At 47.6% G+C, this 20,045-nt stretch overlaps 2 protein-coding genes across 9 annotated transcripts in view; one reads left to right on the top strand and one right to left on the bottom strand.

The window, feature by feature from the left end:
* EML5 (EMAP like 5) overlaps positions 1–7,184 on the top strand; it is a 175,615-nt gene extending 168,431 nt beyond the window's left edge. For 5 of the 7 annotated variants that reach the window (XM_077267584.1, XM_077267582.1, XM_077267581.1 and 2 more), the window contains 11 exons: positions 371–544; positions 2,452–2,660; positions 2,772–2,929; positions 3,053–3,167; positions 3,313–3,501; positions 3,589–3,761; positions 3,858–4,020; positions 4,264–4,367; positions 4,853–5,006; positions 5,108–5,208; positions 6,389–7,184. In XM_077267584.1, the coding sequence (XP_077123699.1) occupies positions 371–544; positions 2,452–2,660; positions 2,772–2,929; positions 3,053–3,167; positions 3,313–3,501; positions 3,589–3,761; positions 3,858–4,020; positions 4,264–4,367; positions 4,853–5,006; positions 5,108–5,208; positions 6,389–6,425 (1,577 nt within the window). In that variant the 3' untranslated portion in view covers positions 6,426–7,184. Of the gene's footprint in view, positions 1–370; positions 545–2,451; positions 2,661–2,771; positions 2,930–3,052; positions 3,168–3,312; positions 3,502–3,588; positions 3,762–3,857; positions 4,021–4,263; positions 4,368–4,852; positions 5,007–5,107; positions 5,209–6,388 lie in introns of those variants that run through there. The other 2 variants (XM_077267583.1, XM_077267587.1) reach the window with 2 other exon arrangements.
* Positions 7,185–8,894: 1,710 nt separating this feature from the next.
* The window catches only part of ZC3H14 (zinc finger CCCH-type containing 14), a 28,556-nt gene continuing 17,405 nt past the window's right edge, over positions 8,895–20,045 (bottom strand). Inside the window, exons 15-17 of one of the 2 annotated variants that reach the window (XM_077267579.1) lie at positions 12,724–12,806; positions 12,269–12,375; positions 8,895–9,058 (exon numbers count right to left, since the gene is read on the bottom strand). In XM_077267579.1, coding sequence (XP_077123694.1) covers positions 9,052–9,058; positions 12,269–12,375; positions 12,724–12,806 — 197 coding nt within the window. In that variant the 3' untranslated portion in view covers positions 8,895–9,051. The remainder of the gene's footprint in view (positions 9,059–12,268; positions 12,376–12,723; positions 12,807–20,045) is intronic. The other variant, XM_077267580.1, reaches the window with a different exon arrangement.

Below are 20,045 nucleotides of genomic sequence, written 5' to 3'. Positions count from 1 at the left end.
AGATCGGGGACTCCTCTCCTGTCTCTCGGCATTTTCGTGACGCCCAGCGCCCGCAGCCTCACACCGCCGAGTCACCCCTTCCTCCCAGCCCGAGACCCGCAGCATTGCCCCCCTCCTGACGCTGGCCTCCTGTAGCAGTGACTCTGCCTCCTGTGACGCAATCTCCCAGTAAGATAAATTTGACCAAAAAATGGATCCTTTTTATTAAAAACAACTATTTTCCTCCCCAAAATTTGGAGTGCATCTTATGGTCCAGTGCATCTTATAGTCCGCAAAATATGGTGCATTTCTGTGTGTGTGTGTGTTTTGGAGTGGGGTCTTACTTTTTGTCTTGTCAGTTTCTTATTACTTGTGTCGATTTTCCCTTCAGCCTCGGCCCCCTCTATACATGTGTGGGATGCAATGAGTAAGCAGACCCTCTCCGTGCTGCGCTGCTATCACTCCAAGGGCGTCTGTTCCGTCAGTTTCAGTGCCACTGGAAAACTGCTCCTGTCTGTGGGGCTGGACCCAGAACATACGGTCACAATCTGGAAATGGCAGGAAGGTAAGTACTGAATATACAGGACAGGATATAAGTTACATGGAGGAACCGATGGTATGTAGGAGGAGACCTGGAGTAATGGATGGTGTATAGGAGGAGCACTGGGGAGGAATGGATGTTGTATATAGGAGGATCAGTGTGGAGGAATGGCTGGTGTATAAGAGGAGCACTGTGGAGGAATGGATGGTGTATATAGGAGGAGCACTGTGGAGGAATTGATGGTGTGTATATAGGAAAAGCACTGGAGGAATGGATGGTGTATATAGGAGGAGCACTCTGTAGGAGTGGATGGTGTATAGGAGGAGCACTGAGGAGGATTGGATGGTGTATAGGAGGAGCACTGGTGAGGAATGGATGGTATATAGGAGTACTGGGGAGGAATGGATGGCATATAGGAGGAGCACTGTGGAGGAATGGATGCATATAGGAGGAACACTGGAGGAATGGATAGTGTATATAGGAAGAGCACTGTGGAGGAATGGATGGTGTATAGGAGGAGCACTGTTGAGGAATGGTTGGTATATAGGATGAGCACTGTGGAGGAATGGATGGTGTACAGGGGAAGCACTGTGGAAGAATGGATGGTGTATAGGAGGAGCACTGAGGAGGAATGGATGGTATATAGGAGGAGCACTGGGGAGGAATTTGTGGTATATATCAGGAGCACTGGGGAGGAATGGATGGTGTATATAGGAGGATCACTGAGGAGGAATGGATGCTGTATATGAGGAGTACTGGGGAGGAATGGATGGTGTATATAGGAGGAACACTGGAGGAATGGATGGTATATAGGAGGAGCACTGTGGAGTAATTGGTGTATACAGGAGGAGCACTGTCGAGGAATGGATGATGTATATAAGAGGAGCAGTGTGGAGGAATGGATGGTATATAGGAGGAGCACTGTGGAGGAATGGATGGTACAGTTGTGCTCAAAGTTTACATACCACAGCAGAATATTTGCTTTCATGACATTTTTTCAGAGAATATGAATGATAACACCACAACTTTTTCTCCACTCATGGTTAGTGGTTGTTTGAAGCCATTCATTGTCAAACTACTGTGTTTTCTCTTTTTAAATCATAATGACAGCCCAAAACATCCAAATGACACTGATAAAAAGTTCACATACCTCATTCCTCAATACCATGTATTGCCCCCTCTATCATCAATGACAGCTTAAAGTCTTTTGTGGTAGTTGTGGATGAGGTTCTTTATTTTCTCAGATGGTAATGCTGCCCACTCTTCTTAGCAAAAAGCCTCCAGTTGCTGTAAATTCCTGGGCTGTCTGGCATGAACTGCTGCTTTAGATCTCCCCAGAGTGGCTCAATGATATTGAGGTATAGAGACTGAGATGGCCACTCCAGAACATTCACTTTGTTCTGTTGTAGCCAATGACAGGTCAACTTGGCCTTGTGTTTTGGATCGTTGTCATGTTGGAACGTCCAAGTACGCCCCATGCGCAGCTTCTGGGCTGATTTGGCTCCAGTATTTGCTGATAACGTGATGCATTCATCTTTCCTTCAACTTTGACCAAGTTTCCTGTGCCTCTGTACCTCACACATCCCCAAAACATCAGCGATCCACCTCCATGCTTTACAGTAGGAATGGTGTTCCTTTCATGAGAGGCCTTGTTGACCTCCCTCCAAGTGTAACGTTTATGGTCATGGCCAAAAAGTTCAATTTTGGTCTCATCACTCTAAATTGCCTTGTTCTGAGGCTTGTCTCTGGCTGTTTTGCGTATTGTAGGCAAGGGAATGGATGTTGTATATAGGAGGAGCACTGTGGAGGAATGGATGGTATATAGGAGGAGCGCTGTGGAGGAATGGATGGTGTATAGGAGGAGCACTGTGTAGTAATTAACCTGAGTTGCATGTTCCTTACATCTGACACATTTTCTTGATTTGCTTCAGGTGCCAAAATTGCCAGTAAGGTCGGTCACAACCAGCGGATTTTTGTGGCTGAATTCCGCCCAGATTCTGACACCCAGTTTGTGTCTGTGGGGGTGAAACACGTGCGGTTCTGGACTCTGGCCGGGAGGGCGCTGCTGAGTAAGAAGGGGATGCTGAGTTCTATAGAAGACGCCAGGATGCAGACCATGTTGGCAGTGGCTTTTGGAGCTGTGGGTATCATTTTTATGCCATCTTTTGGAGTAGCTGTAATGTCTCCCCCCCCCCCGATCTGTGGACGAGAAATCTAGCAATTCTCTATTGAAGCTGGTTCCTTTTTGCAGGGTAACCTAACCTTCACTGGTACCATCAGCGGGGATGTCTGTGTCTGGAAAGATCACATATTGTCACGTATTGTAGCCAAAGCTCACAACGGGCCGGTGTTTACCATGTACACAACCCTGCGGGACGGGCTGATCGTCACTGGTGGCAAGGAAAGACCGTAAGTGCTGAACCTGGAGGTATACTGAGTACTGCTTGGATCTGCTGATGGATACACTTGGTACTCCATCTCCTCAATTGTTGCCTATATCACAATGATGGATTACTTCCTCCCTCCATACAGGTCCAAAGAGGGGGGTGCAGTGAAGCTTTGGGACCAAGAACTGAAAAGATGTCGTGCCTTCAGGTTGGAAACCGGCCAGACGACAGACTGTGTGCGATCCGTGTGCAGGGGGAAGGTAAGGGGCTCCTTGTGGTGGGTGGTCTCACCTTCAGCTGTGGGGGCCACAGGACCTGCAGATAACATAAAAACTATACGTTTGGAGGCACTGAGCTTGGGTCCCTGGAGCGTTTAGACCTCATAGCCTTGTCTTTCGTTTTCAGGGTAAAATCCTGGTGGGAACCCGGAATGCAGAAATCATCGAGGTTGGGGAGAAGAATGCAGCATGTAACATTCTGATCAGTGGGCACATGGATGGTCCCATCTGGGGGCTGGCGACTCATCCCACCCGAGACTTCTTCCTGTCGGCAGCAGAGGACGGGACGGTTCGGTTATGGGACATTGGGGATAAGGTAGAAATCCCGGACACTCTCTGGGGTCCGTGCACACTGGCGTGATTTGTCTTTAGTTTTCTGGGATTTCTTGTCTTTCTCTCACAGAAGATGCTGAATAAGGTGAATCTGGGCCACGCGGCTCGTACCGTCTCTTACAGTCCGGAGGGAGACATGGTGGCCATAGGCATGAAGAACGGAGAGTTCATCATCCTGCTCGTCACTTCCTTAAAGATCTGGGGCAAGAAGAGAGACCGGAGGTCGGCAATCCAAGACATCAGGTGCGATCCGGTGAACTTCTCGGCCGGTGTCGCAATGGCAGCAGATTATATGTTCATATCAGTGCAGACACAAGAGCTTGCACTTATTGTCCCCAGGTTCAGCCCGGACTCTCATTACCTGGCGGTGGGATCCAGTGAAAACGCAGTGGATTTCTACGATCTCACCATTGGCCCCTCGCTGAACCGCATCAGTTACTGTAAAGACATCCCCAGCTTCGTGCTGCAGATCGACTTCTCCGCTGACAGCCGCTATGTACAGGTATGACCTACGGGAGTCAAGATCCGCACCGAGTGGCCAAACCGTTGTCAGACACTTTACCCCCTGGCATTTTCTGCTCCATGCACTGGAATATATATTACTTTTCCTCTTGGAGCTTATATCGACTGTGCACAACGTGAACCTCTCCCATCGTGATGTAAAATCCTCAGTATGCTGGTCAGCAGCAATGCTGGGAGTTGTGGTCCCATACCGGCACACCACCACTTTATCTTGTACTCGCAGGTCTCCACGGGCTGTTATAAGAGGCTGGTTTATGAAGTGCCTTCAGGAAAACTCCTCATGGAACAAGCTGTAATCGACCGAATAACATGGGCAACCTGGACCAGGCAAGTGACTACTACCCCCTTCATAATGAGAGCAGCAGTCCGAGACTCCATAGTTGTGCTGGTCCCTAATCACACACCCATCTCTGCTTTAGTCATTAAATTGAAGATATTATTTACAGCCAGATACCTTATCCTTCTCACAGCTGAGGGTTTGGTACACTGGGATTTATCTCAGACAATCCTCTGTGAGGTGAACTAGCGACTCCAGACTAACCCTCTGATACAAAGGCTTACAGCAATTCTCTGTATACTCCTCCTGCTCCCCCAGAAGTAATGCATCATCTGCATAGTTTCCATATTTTGGGACAGCAGGATGCAGGGTGCTCAAAGCCTTTAATTATAGGAACCGACCCAGTTACACGCTGTAAAGCTGATGGTGCAGGAGCTTGTGTGCGGGATATTATCAGGTCTATCTTGATGCTGCCCTCAATGATCGGCTCCTCCATGCGTTGACCTGCCCATGTCTTGTCCATCCTCCCCTGCAGTGTCCTGGGGGACGAGGTGGTGGGAATCTGGTCCAGACACAACGAGAAGTCAGACGTGACGTGCGCCTGTGTCTCTCACTCAGGGATCAGTCTAGTTACGGGTGATGACTTTGGGATGGTCAAACTGTTCGACTTTCCTTGTCCTGAGAAGTTTGTAAGTAAAACGTTAAATAACGAAAAAGCAAAAACATGTAGAAATGTCTCCACTGAAGAAAAGTGTGACAGTTGTAACCAATTGTGTGTCCATTAATCCAGGCGAAGCATAAGCGGTTTCTGGGGCATTCAGCCCATGTGACGAACATCCGCTTCACCAGCGCAGATCACTATGTGGTCAGTGCAGGAGGAGATGACAGCAGGTGAGGCACCGAGTAACAATACTGATCCTGCATTATACTCCAGAGCAGCACTCACTATTCTGCTGGTGCAGTCACTATGTACATACAGTACTGATCCTGAGTTACATCCTGTATTATACTCCAGAGCTGCACTCACTATTCTGCTGGTACAGTACATTACATTACTGATCCTGTACTGATCCTGAGTTACATCCTGTATTATACTCCAGAGCTGCACTCACTATTCTGCTGGTGCAGTCACTGTGTACATACATTACATGTCCTGCACTGATCCTGAGTTATATCCTGTATTATACCCCAGAGCTGCACCCACTATTCTGCTGGTGCACTCACTGTGTACATGCATTACTGATCCAGTACTGATCCTAAGTTATATCCTGTATTATACTCCAGAGCTGCACTCACTAATCTGCTAGTGTAGTCACTGTGTACATACATTACATTACTGATTCTGAGTTACATCCTGTAGTATTCTCCAGAGCTGCACTCACTATTCTGCTGGTGCAGTCACTGTGTACATACATTACATTACTGATCCTGAGTTACATCCTGTATTATCCTCCAGAGCTGCACTCACTATTCTGCTGGTGGTAGATGCTCACTGCGACTTCTTACTTGAGCTCTAAGGGTATGTGTCCATGTTCAGGATGGCCGGCGGTATCGTCGGAACGGCAAACCCGCTCGGCGCTAAGCCCCGCCCCCTTCTGGGACGCGATGATGCCGGATGTGTTCATTGCACACATCCGGCATCATCGCACCCCACACATAGGGCCCTGTGTTATTCCTTGCAGCGGCGCCGCAAGGAACACGGACATGCTGCGATCTTAAAAGACGCGCAGCATGTCCGGAGTCGCAGGGCCGACGGATGCTTGTTTCCACGCATAGTGGACACGGGATTTCATAAAATCCCCTCCACTATGCTGGAACATCTGGACGCTGCGTGTTTGACGCTGCGGCCCCACGCAGCGTCAAACACGCAGCGTTTCCTGAACGTGGACACATACCCTTATACTGCACGTAGTTTTTGGCATTAGATCACATAAAGGTAGCATTTCTGAGAATACATTGATATTTGCGGCACAGACACCGGAGTATGATACATTTCTAGCTTCTTTCCGTACTTTCCCTGATGGTGTTAGACGCTGTCTACCTCCTGGTGACATGTTCGTGTGTTTTGCAGCTTGTTTGTATGGAAATGTGTTCACATGCCGCACTGATGGCGACTGCACGACTCTTCTCCTGTGACAGCGGCGGAGCCTGCAGACTCGCAGACAAGTTGCATTGGAATCCAGAGCCAGACGTGTCCTGCTGAGAAGGCGGGGGTCCGGCGGATCAGCTTTACCAGGAAGCATGCGCTACCCCCACATGGGGTTGCTCTATTGAGAGCAGGAGTCGGTGTTACTATCTCACTTGTGCAGTTGTGGGACCGGTCCGACTACTCGGCCGCAGGACGCAGCGGTTACATTGTGACCCTTCTACCAGCATGGAGACTCCCCTATGAAGATGGCGCACAGCAGCCAGGACGTACTGCGGGCACCAGGGCCTCGCTCGCTACAATCGCTGTGCCAGCCGGGATGCGAGTGCCTTCCCTTTTCTCCCAAAGTTTCCAGTCTTTGCCTTGTCCGTCCCACGCTGACGTTGCCATATCTATGTGCTGCTCGTTTCTTCGACCATTTCCTGCTGTGTTATGAGACGTTCTGCGTCTGTGAAGCTGTGTTCTCAAAGGGGGGTCCGGGATTAGATAAACATGACGTCTCCCAGAAACAGCACCCCCCACTGCGTACAGGTTATGTCTGGTATTACAGCTCACTTCAATACCAGACAAGCTGCCGATGGAGGCGGACATGTTTTTCTAATCCTGGAATCCCCTTTAAACCTCTTCGGTGCTAGAAGGGGCCGTATCTCATATTGGGGGTCACTGGGAGCATTTACTCTACAAAAAAACAAAAAACAAATATAATTTCTTATAAGTTCTTTTCACGTTTTCTTGTTTTATTTGGTGTCAGGAAGGAGGGAGTTGCTGTTACCTCTGGGGGTGATTGGCATCTGTGCAGTTAAAGAGGTGGTCTCAGACAGGTAGTAAGTCTCTGATTGCTGCAGAATGGGAATCCAGTGTGAATGGAGCGGTACTACTGCACCATCGTGTCTGCATGGCTGGGTCTGGTACTGCGGCTCAGTCACACAATACCAGCCATCATAGTATCGGTCTGCACTGACATATAGCATATCTTTACTTCTCTGATACAAAACGCCAAGTCCTCTGCATACCTGTAAAGTCTTATGTCCTCGCCCTAAATATCTATTTATGCACTACTCCCTTCCGGACCCAGACAATCTTTTTTTTTTTTTTTTCCAGGTCAGTATGATGACTGCAATACCAAACTTCTCTAGCGTTTCATAAATATTTATATTTTAAGGGTTTTTAAAAATTCTGGATTTCATAAAACGAAAACTTCATTTGTGATGCTATATTCTTAAATCTCCAGGGGTAATTGCAGAAATTTCTGCACAAACAGTGCTGCGTAAAATGGGCGCTCTTTTTTGTTTTGTTGTTGTTATTGGTGCAGATGGTTTCCCCACTCATCAGGGCCTATTCACACGTTGCAGGTTTGGCGCACTTTCCTTTGTGCAGCTTTGTCGCAAAACCTGAATGTTTTCCTGATGCAGCAAAGTGAATGAGAATCCTGAAGTCTCACGCACACGCTGCTTATGTGAAGAAAAAAAACATGACTAATCTGCAATATGTGCCCCAACTTCATTTTTCTAGCAACAAAGCGGTGGACGACCTTTTAGCGCAACCATCGGTCGCTTTTATCTGCACAGTATCAGGTACAGATTATGTCCTGATACATGATGGTTTTTTGGAAGGTGGTGAATGGCCGCAATGTGGTAATTCTTAACAACAGTGCAAAATTTTTACATTTTCATGTTAGAGAAAGGCACCTGGTCCGATCCCCTGGTAGATTCCTTTATCCTGGAAACGTGTTTTATGTGCCGTGTTCTGATCTTGCAGATTGGATTATTGTAATGAGACAGGACTAGTTTGGCGAGGCGGCTCGTTCCGTTGGAGGACCAGGACTAGTCTGGGGGAAGAGCCGCCTGACCAGACTAGTCCTGCCTCATTATCATGTACCAAACTGCAAAACAAACCCACAATACTTCTCACCCAACATATATTTATGTCCTATAACTAGAAGGGGATTAGTTCTCTCTGGTTAAGTTGCATGACAGGTCTATGCTGGGGATTTGGTGCAATGTATCAGACACAGCTGGGATTGCTGTAAGGTTATAAGAAAAGCTGAGCAAAATCTATGAAGCTGTGGTCACAGTCTTAGTCGGCATAGGACGGGGCATGCTGAGGGTTGTAGTTTTGATACAGTCAAGAGACCCACAGGTCTGCGGTCACTGCTATGGAGGAAGAAGAAACCACAAGACGTTGTAGCTAGAGATCAGCGAATATTTCAATATTCAGTTTGGATTACGATTGCCATATTCACGGAACACCATTGGAGTCAATGGGAGTACAGATGAGTGAATATGTTCAATATGGTACAAATATGGCACAATCAGATTTGGCGATCGTTTTCCTGAATATATCCGCTCATCTCTAGTTGTAACAATCGATCTACAACCTTCAGCGGATCCAACAGCAACACCTGAATGCTGGATTTAGTCACTGACACAAATTTGGTTTATGTTTTTAATAAAAATCAGGTTTTACTTCTCTCAGTAACAGGAATATAAAACGTGGAACATAGGAAAAAGGTCTAAAAACCCATTAAGTCTGGCGTGGTGTTTGTTGGTGAGACGATCTTGTGTCTTCTGAAAGCCAAGGTCGCAGCGTCAGTCGCTAAGAAGTGAGAAACGGGAGGTTAGTGCGACGCTAAGAAGCCGATCAGATATACAGATTAGTCCTAGTCAAAGAGCGGCTGCAGGTCTCCTGGTGATCTGCGGCCAGTCCATACTGATTGCTAAGAGCAGGGCTGTGGATTCGGAATAAAATGGAGCAACTCAGACTCCTATATTATATATACACATGCACATTGGGCATAGTAGCACAATGCAGAGTGTGCTGAATAATGTGGGAAAGTAATAAAATGTCCTTTAAATGTCTGTTCTGTTCCTGATCTCGGCCTTTAGTGGAGGTGAATCTGTGCTGCACTTTGTCCATGTCAGTATTGAGCAGGGTCAGAGCCGGAGGTTTGGCTCACTGGCTCCACACCCCTGGCTAAAAGAGTCAATTTATTGTGACATTACTTTAACCCCTTAAGGGCCAGATCTGCTGACATTGCCATTTGAAGCTTCTATGATGTAGTTAGGTCACGGTGATCGCAGCGAATACCATCAGCCCAGCTTGCACTGTAAGGGCCAGGAATGGAGACTACTGATACTGCAGCGCAGATCCTAATGACCTGAACACAATTCACGATGCAGTTCAGGGAACGGCACCATCTACATCCGGCTGCTGCCAGAGCCGATTGATGGGGGTATTATAAATGTCAGAACCCCACCAATGTATTTATGACCCATCCTAATGATAATCCTTTCTAGAATAGGCTCATGACCTTTTTTTGGTTTTGCGTCACTATATTAGGAGACCAGGACCTTTCATAGATATTTTCTTTTTGTTACACAGTAATTCCACCATTTTATGTGTCATTGAAGGAAACCTGTCACCCCCAAAATCGATGGTGAGGTAAGCTCACCGTCATCATGGGCTTATCTACAGCATTCTGTAATGCTGTAGATAAACCCCCGATGTTACCTGAAAGAGGAGAAAAAGAGGTTAGATTATACTCACCCAGGGGCGGTCCCGCTGCGGTCCGGTCAAATGGGTGTCTCAGGTACGCTCCGGCGCCTCCTATCTTCATTCCATGACGTCCTCTTCTGGTCTTCACGCCGCGGCGCAGGCGTACTTTGTCTGCCCTGTTGAGGGCAGAGCAAAGTACTGCAGTGCGCAGGCGCTGGGCCTCTCTGACCTTGCCGCGGCGTGAAGACCAGAAGAGGATGTCATGGAATGAAGATGGGAGGCCCCGGACCGGACATGAGACGCCCATTGGGGCGGGACCGCCCCTTGGTGAGTATAAGCTAACGCCTTTTTCTCGTCTTTCAGGTAACATCGGCGGCTTATCTACAGCATTACAGAATGCTGTAGATAAGCCCCTGATGCCGGTGAGCTTACCTCACCATAGATTTTGGGGGTGACAGGTTCCCTTTAATAACATGGTACCTTCAGTCCATACATAACAGATCTGATGTTTTCATGGAGTATTTTACTCCTTTCACAATCGTGGAACATTTTGTGGGTTAAAATTACAAAAAATGTATGTTACCGCGTTCAAGAAACACAAGATTACATTGACAGAAAGTTAAAGTTATGTTGATTTTCGTGGAGTTACTATAGGAGGCATTCTAACCACAGAGAAGCTGCGATGGCTATATACCATGGCATCCATGGCTGGGATCAGAGTGGTCTCTGACCACAGCTGTAGTATAAGGAATGAATATTACCAGACAGCACATTTCCTGTGACCATTCCACCCACAGGACATTACTTTCTGTACCCACTGTAGATATAGTGTTCAGACCCCTTTAAGTTTTTCACTCTGTATCATTGCAGCCATTTGGTAAATTCAAAAGTTCATTTTTTCTCATTAATGTACACTCTGCACCCCCATCTTTACTGAAAAAAAAAAACAAATGTAGTAAGTTTTGCAAATGTATTAAAAAATGAAATATCACATGGTCATAAGTATTCAGACCCTTTGCTCAGACACTCATATTTAAGTCACATGCTGTCCATTTCCTTGTGATCCTCCTTGAGATGGTTCTATTCCTTTATTGAGGTCCAGCTGTGTTTAATTAAACTGATAGGACTTGATTTGGAAAGTCACACACCTGTCTATATAAGACCTCAGAGCTCACCGTGCATGTCAGACCAAATGAGAATCAAGAGGTCAAAGCAACTGGCCAAGGAGCTCAGAGACAGAATTGTGGCAAGGCACAGATCTGGCCAAGGTTACAACAGAATTTCTGCAGTACTCAAGGTTCCTAAGAGCACAGTGGCCTCCATAATCCTTAAATGGAAGAAGTTTGGGACCACCTGAAGCCTTCCTAGACCTGGCCGTCCAGCCAAAGTGAGCAATCGTGGGAGCCCTAAGATCACTGTGGCTGAGCTCCAGAGATGGAGATGGGAGAAAGTTCCACAAAGTCAACTATCACTGCAGCCCTCCACTAGTCAGGTCTTTCTGGCAGAGTGGCCCGACGGAAGCCTCTCCTCAGTGCAAGACATATGAAAGCCCGCATACAGTTTGCTAAAAAACACATGAAGGACTGAATGCGGCCAAGTACAGAGATATCCTGGATGAAAACCTCTTCCAGAGTGCTCTGGACCTCAGACTTGGCCGAAGGTTCACCTTCCAACAAGACAATGGCCCTAAGCACACAGCTAAAATAGCAAAGGAGTGGCTTCAGAACAACTCTGTGACCATTCTTGACTGGCCCAGCCAGAGCCCTGACCTAAACCCAATTGAGCATCTCTGGAGAGACCTGAAAATGGCTGTCCACCAACGTTCACCGTCCAACTTGACGGAACTGGAGAGGATCTGCAAGGAAGAATGGCAGAGGATCCCCAAATCCAGGTGTGACAAACTTGTTGCATCATTCCCGAGAAGACTCATGGATGTACTAGCTCAAAAGGGTGCTTCTCCTCAATACTGAGCAAAGGGTCTGAATACTTATGACCATGTGATATTTCAGCTTTTCGTTTTTTAATACACTTGCAAAAATTACTACATTTCTGTTTTTTTTCAGTCAAGATGGGGTGCAGAGTGTACATTGAGGAAAAAAAAAAAATGAACTTTTTGAATTTACCAAATGGCTGCAATGAAACAGTGAAAAATTTAAAGGGGTCTGAATACTTTCCATACCCACTGTATTTGCGTTAAACCTACAGGACCAAGCCATGTTTGCAAAGGGGAAAAGGTTATCTTTATGCAGCATGTTTTTAATGAAGTGTTCTGTGTTTATAGACGAGCACATGGAAGGCCCCCGATGTTACCTGGCTTGTGTCCTGGTCCATGTCAGAGCATGGCGGGGCGGGACAGGAACTGTGGGGTGATAGAACTCGCAGTCTGGGCGAGTGCAGTTATTGCTGAACCTGCAATGCTGAGAGTGGGAAGAAAAAGGAGTGACATAAGTAATGGTGCCAAGCCTGGTAGACATAGATTGGCGTTGGTCTACTTTGGGATCCAGCACCGTTCTCTATGGCAGTTAGCAACAGAGGTGAGGAGTGCCAGAGGCTAACACCATATTCCCTGCAATCCTGGACACCTCTGCTGCTTAGTAGGCTTTGTAAGGTCAAGACGTATGTCGTGCCACAATGCACCAGAGAGGGGAGCAGCGGCAGAGCAGATGGCCCTGGCCCAGTGGCCACCGAGCACAGGACCAGTAAAGTGCAAATTCTTTTGCTCACATCTGAAGTTTGGCATAGAAATAGACCAGGATCACACTTACCTTGGGGTGATAGAATGGACACTCCGTCTTCTTACAAGCAGGGAAATAGCGGCATTGCTGCACCACGGGCGGGATATGCGCTACTGGAGACAAGAGAAACATTTACAAAGAGAATATGACGTGAAAACATTGATATCCTGCACAAAGAAGTAAACTGTGTTTAACCCCTTCATGACCCAGCCTATTTTGGCCTTAATGACCTTGCCGTTTTTTGCAATTCTGACCAGTGTCCCTTTATGAGGTAATAACTCAGGAACGCTTCAACGGATCCTAGCGATTCTGAGATTGTTTTTTCGTGACATATTGGGCTTCATGTTAGTGGTAAATTTAGGTCGATAATTTCTGAGTTTATTTGTAAAAAAAGCGGAAATTTGGCAAAAATTTTGAAAATTTCGCAATTTTCACATTTTGAATTTTTATTCTGTTAAACCAGAGAGTTATGTGACACAAAATAGTTAATAAATAACATTTCCCACATGTCTACTTTACATCAGCACAATTTTGGAAACAAATTTTTTTTTTTGCTAGGAAGTTATAAGGGTTAAAATTTGACCAGTGATTTCTCATTTTTACAACAAAATTGACAAAACCATTTTTTTAGGGACCACCTCACATTTGAAGTCAGTTTGAGGGTTCTATATGGCTGAAAATACCCAAAAGTGACACCATTCTAAAAACTGCACCCCTCAAGGTGCTCAAAACCACATTCAAGAAGTTTATTAACCCTTCAGGTGTTTCACAGCAGCAGAAGCAACATGGAAGTAAAAAATGAACATTTAACTTTCTCCTTCGCCTCATTGGGGGACACAGACCATGGGTGTATGCTGCTGCCACCAGGAGGCTGACACTAAGTATTACAAAGAAAGTTAGCTCCTCCCCTGCAGTATACACCCCTCTGCTGGCTCCCAGCTAACCAGTTCTTGCTTAGTGTCCGTAGGAGGCACACGGACGGGTCTGCTATTCAGACCCAAAAAACTATTTTTTTCCGTTTTTTACTTTTTACTACGGTCGAATGGGGCGACGGATTCTTTCATGTTCCGATCTCCTCGAACCAACAACAGGCGAGCACAGGAGTTTCACCTCTCCGTATCCTCTCCTGCGACGTGGGAAGCCACTGCCTGAGCTGATTCTAGGGGCGACGGGCCCTTTCATGGGACCGATCTCCCCCCTCCCTTATCAGACGAGCACTGGAGTTTTACCTTCAGTATCCTCTTCTGCAGCCAGGCCTATTGCCGGACATTCAGCCCTGTCCACCAGGTTTTACCCTCAGCTGTACAGAGGCACCTTCCAGCGTGGCGTCCGAGCAGCCCCCACTGCATCACCACTGAAAAAGCGGATGATGGAAGGAGGCAGACGGTTCCTCTCCACCCCTCTTCTGCAGGGATGGTGGATGGAGGCTCCCCAACCCTGCATCGTCCTATCTACCCGGGCACAGCTCCTACCTGCAGCATCTGCCATGGTCCCCCTCCATATTGGGGTAAGTGCTCCGTGAGATTTGGGTGTTCCAACGGTCAGAGGAGGGCTCCATAGCGACTGGGTCCCCACAGAGCTTCGCGGCACTTTTCCCCTCAGTCTGCGGGTGCACGCTGGCCGAAGCCATAACTTTAGTCCCCGGCTTCGGCCCTGTTTAGGCCGCAGCCCGGGAGGCCCCGCCCACCGCTTGCTCCCTTCTAGCGGCTCCGCCCCCCTATTCAGGCGCTTCTCGTTCCAGACGAGATCTCGGCGGCCATCTTCCTCCTCCTCCATTGCGGTCACTATTTCTTCTGGAGGGGGCTGCGGCCGGCGGTTTTTCAGCGCTGAAGTCAGCGCTATTCCAGTCGGGGGACTCAGAACCTGAGTAAGGTGAATCGCCCCCCACCCCCCCCCCCCCGGCACGCATCCCGGCAGCATTAAGGGACTAGCTTCCCTGTTTTTTTTTATATACTTAAGGCTGCAATTTTCTGGTGCTCCTGCACACTACAGAATGTATAGTACAGTATGCAGGCTTGCAAACGGAGAGCTGTGAGTTCCCAGCAACGAAGCTCTCATGACTCATTCCCTGGTGACTCATTCCCTGGTATTTGCTACTCTGCCTCGGTAGTCGCTGGGCCCATAGGTGCATCCCCAGCTTTCCATGCCTTTTTATTAAACCCAGGACCAGCATTCCCTGGTCTTAAGGGTCCCCTAGTTTTAAAAGGGTCACATCCCCAGCATTCTCTGCTCTGCCAGAAGCCGGTCTCCTTTTCCTTAGTACTTAATCAGGCCAGTAGGCCCTGGTCTTAAAGGCACAGGGCCAGTAGGCACTGGTCTTAAAGGCACATGGCAAGTGTGCCCTCGTCTTAAAGACACATGACCAGCATCCCTGGTCTTAAAGGAGCATGACCAGCTTTTTTTTTTTTGTTCTTAAAGGCACATTACCAGCTTTGCTGGTCTTTATGTTCCTACATTCCTCTCATGACCAGTATTCCTGGTCTTAAAGGCACGTGACCAGCATGCCCTGGTCTTATAGACTCGTGACCAGTATTCCCTGGTCTTAAAGACACGTGTCCAGTATACCCTGGTCTTAAACGCTATAATCAGTATGCCCCGGTCTTATAGGCACATGACTAGTACGTCCTGGTTTTTCCAAGGCCATGACCAGTATGCCCTGGTCTTAAGGGCACGTGACCAGTATCCCCTGGTCTTAAACGCAATATCCAGTATGCCCTGGTCTTAAAGGCACATGTCTAGTACGTCCTGGTTTTCTAGGCACATGACCAGTATGCCCTGGTCTTAAAGGCTCATGTCCAGTACGCCCTGGCTTTTAAAGGCACACGACCAGTATGCCCAGGTCTTTAAGGCACGTGACCATTATGCCCTGGACTTAAAGGCTCAAGACCAGTACGCCCTGGTCTTAAACGCAAATGACCAGCATACCCTGGTTTTAAGGGCACATGACCATTATCTCCTGGATTTCAGCATGCCCTGCTTTTAAAGGCACATGAACAGTATTTCATCTTACAAAAGGCACAAGACCAGTATTCCCTGGTCTTAAAGGCTCATGGCCAGTAACCCCTAGCCTTAAAAGCGCATGACCAGTATTTACTGGTCTTAAGGGCACATCATCTATCCTAAGCTGGTCACCCTAACTGAGCTCTGGAGCACTCACATGCTCCCTCTCCTACAATGGGAGCCGTCGGCTAGCAGGGGCCGCAAGTATTCTAGAAAAACGTACAGGTTCTAGAAAATCTCCATCAACATTTGACGGTGATGCACTGGAAGACCTCTAAGTAGGATACCATACCTGGTCGGAATTTTATGGGCGACGGGTCCCTTTAAGGGCTCCGATTTCCCCCCACACCTTCAACAGACGAGCACACGGAGTGTCGCCTCCATGTATCTTCTTCTGCATCCAGGTCTATCGCCACAACCTGCCCTGTCCACTCGGAAACCTCAATTCTGGGGATGTACTGAGGCACACATTTGTGGCGTCCCAACAAGGAGGTTTTTTTTTCCCCCCTTTGTATCAGATGCAAGAAAGTGGACGATTCCTCTCCACTTCCCTGTTAAGAGATGGTGGATCGAGGTTTTTTTATTTTTTTTTATTTATTTTTATTTTTTTCCTTATTTTCTTCTCTGCACGATGGCAGAGACCTGCTGGTTACAGTCCCGCATTCTGTCACTTGACAGACTCGCCGGGCAGAATTTCTTGCGGTATTCCTACCAGTATCCTGGCCGGTGTATCATCAATTAAGATTCCACAGACGGTCGGATAGCAGGTCTAGTTAGTTCCGTCCTGTGGTTTCGGGTTTAGCGCTCTACCCTTCCTTAGCCGCCACATGGGTTGCTTGACCAAAGGGAGAGAAAGTCAGTCTCCGGGTCCCAGACCTTATCTACTTCGTTCCACAGTATAGCTGGCCAATCAAATCTTCTGAGCGGGAGACTAGCAAGGGATCGTATCTCTTCTTCAAGCTCAACCAGCAGTGGAAGCATTGGCCAGGACAGTCTAGATCTAAGGGATCTTGGTTCCAAAATGGAGGGAATGAAAAGTATCTCCATTTCTGGACCCCAAACTTCTAACAACCTTTGACAGGGCCCTCTCTTTTTTCGGATGGAGTTCCTCCGCTCAGCCACTACTTCAACAGAGAAACGTGGTTGTTTTCTGGCATCCATCGTCATCCGGGATTCTTCCCTCACATACCTATTTCTCCTCTCTACTATAATCTCTTCGCCTTTCCATTCGCCAACAGTATTTTCACGACCTGGCCCTTCTGCCTGGCTACCACACCAGAGTGGTCGCAAGGGTCATGACGGTTGTCATGCGCTTCCTGCACCTTAGAAACATGGTCGTCCTGCCCTACTCGGTCGACTCTCTAGCCGCTCTACAAGGACTACGCTAAGTCGTCTATATCACTTGCAATACCCTCTCTCTTGGGCTAGCAGCTAAACTTAGACAAGTTTTTTCCTCATTCCCAGCCCAGCAGATCCTCTTTGACGATGATCCTGCACAAGAAGGATGGTAATTCTCTCTCTCGAGTCAAGGTCGTGGCCCTTCAACACGGAGCTTGTGCACTTGATCACTCATTCCCTCGGTTCATTCAATTAGCTAGGAGGGTTCCGAGCAATAAGATGAAAACGGAAGTAGTTTTCTTTTGCTCCGCTCATTTTCAGCAAGTCAATCAGGCTTTCAAAAGGTAGTTTCTAAGCTCCTTCCTCATCCAGAGCCTTCTTCTGGTCCAATGGTTATTAGGGATACCAATGCCCGTCTTCTTCTCCCGATCATTTCTCTGGGGATCTGAACAGTACGGCCAATCCCACAGCAGGTCCACTGCCCTTAGGCGGGTCAACCATCCGTCTTCAATTTGGATAATGCCACGGCTGTGCCATACGTCAATCATCTCGCAGGTACCCACAGTCAAGCGCCATGGCCGAGGTACCTCGCACTCTCTGATGGGCCGAGATCTATCATTCGGTGATCTCAACAGTACATGTCCCTGGAGTAGAACACTGGGCGGCTGACATATTCAGCCGTCAGGGTTTTCTCCTCAAGTGAGTGGGAACTTCACTCGGAAGTCTTCCTTCACATCTGCCTTCACTGGAGTACTCCAGATGTAGGTCGGATGGCGTCCAAGCTGAACGCCTATGTACTCCAGTTCATGGTTTGGCTGCAAGATCCAAGTCCATCGCAGTGCATACTCCGTTTCTTCCACGGTACCAATTTCCATAACTCCTCTTCCACTACGTCTGAGACCTTTTTGGAAGCGGAAAAGGCCCCCAGTGATCCTGGGAGACCCGCACTGACCATGTCAGGTTTTCTCGCTTGCGGTACTAGTATTTCTCCGTCTTATTTCGTCAAAATTGGAAATATGGACCTTCTCGCAGGGAGTCTCCACCTGTAGTTCTTCCCTACCGCGTACCGTTAGATCTGGGGGACCTTAATGGTCCTGGGGATCTTACAGTACACTCCTTTTTCGATCCAGAAAGACTTTACGATAAGGGAACGTCACTCCCCTTTCTTCTATGCGTTCTTGTCATCCTGATGAGTCTTCAGAGCTTCCCACTCTGTTCCTTTCAGTCTTTTTTCCTTATTACCATCTATGCATCGTTGCCCTCAAGCCATCCCATTCCCTTGTTGCCAAGGTGGTTTTGTATTCCCACTGTTGCAGGGGCATCGTCCTCTCATCTTTCGGCTCCAGTCCACACAACGGAATGGGTTCTCCATAATCTGGAAGAAGTGAGTGCTCCAAGTGGGTACGTATCGAGGACGGCGTCCTTCCAAAGGTTGGACACTTTGCTTGGGCTTCTCGATGGTAAGTAGGCTTCCCGATGGTCACAGGAAGGGTTTAGCCGGGTTCATCGGCCACGTTAGCCTGGTGGATTCTTTTCACCATCCAGGAGTCCTTCCGTGCTAGATGTCAGCCTATCTCCCTGTCTCAGGTCCGCATGCATTCTTGAAGCACTATAATTCACACACTTCCTCAGATGTGAGTCTGGGCAGGCGGACTTTGCAGGCCGCCTTGGCGCACTTGTAAGTAGCGGTTACACGGCCTGATCTGATGTTGTCCCCACCCAGGGACTGCTTTGGGACGTCCCATGGTCTGTGTCCCCCAATGAGGCGAAGGAGAAATAGGGATTTTTGTGTACTTACCGTAAAATCCTTTTCTCCGAGCCATTCATTGGGGGACACAGCTCCCTCCCTATTATTAGTTGTATTTGTTTTTATCATTTGATATGTTATACTCTCATATATAATGTGACATGCTATACGCTTATATGTTATTGATCTCCTACTGCTTTTGCACCGAACTGGTTAGCTGGGAGCCAGCAGAGGGGTGTATACTGCAGGGGAGGAGCTAACTTTCTTTGTAATACTTAGTGTCAGCCTCCTGGTGGCAGCAGCATACACCCATGGTCTGTGTCCCCCAATGAATGGCTCGGAGAAAAGGATTTTACGGTAAGTACACAAAAATCCCTATTTTTAGTCACAAAAATGATCTTTTAGCAACAATTTTTTTATTTTCCCAAGGGTAAAAGGAGAAACTGGACCACGAACGTTGTTGTCCAATTTGTCCTGAGTATGCTGATACCTCATATGTGGGGGTAAACCACTGTTTGGGCGCACGGCAGGGCTCGGAAGGGAAGGAGCGCCATTTGACTTTTTCAATGAAAAATTGGCTCCAATCTTTAGCGGACACCATGTCGCGTTTGGAGAGCCCCCGTGTGCCTAAACATTGGAGCTCCCCCACAAGTGACCCCATTTTGGAAACTAGACCCCCCAAGGAACTTATCTAGAAGCATAGTGAGCACTTTAAACCCTCAGGTGCTTCACAAATTGATCCGTAAAAATGAAAAAGTACTTTTTTTTTCACACAAAATTTCTTTTAGCCTCAATTTTTTCATTTTCACATGGGCAACAGGATAAAATGGATCCTAAAATTTGTTGGGCAATTTCTCCTGAGTACGCCGATACCTCATATGTGGGGGTAAACCACTGTTTGGGTGCACGGCAAGGCTCGGAAGGGGAGGCATGCCATTTGACTTTTTGAATGGAAAATTAGCTCCAATCGTTAGCGGACACCATGTCGCGTTTGGAGAGCCCCTGTGTGCCTAAACATTGGAGCTCCCCTACAAGTGACCCCATTTTGGAAACTAGACCCCCCAAGGAACTGATCTAGATGCATAGTGAGCACTTATAACCCCCAGGTGCTTCACAGAAGTTTATAACGCAGAGCCGTGAAAATAAAAAATAATTTTTCTTTCCTCAAAAATGAGATTTAGCCCAGAATTTTTTATTTTCCCAAGGGTAATAGGAGAAATTGGACCCCAAATGTTGTTGTCCAGTTTGTCCTGAGTACGATGATACC

The sequence above is a fragment of the Ranitomeya variabilis genome, chromosome 1, assembly GCF_051348905.1.
Source record: "Ranitomeya variabilis isolate aRanVar5 chromosome 1, aRanVar5.hap1, whole genome shotgun sequence".
NCBI classification, from domain to species: domain Eukaryota; kingdom Metazoa; phylum Chordata; class Amphibia; order Anura; family Dendrobatidae; genus Ranitomeya; species Ranitomeya variabilis.
This window is presented reverse-complemented; position numbering and strand designations above follow the sequence as displayed.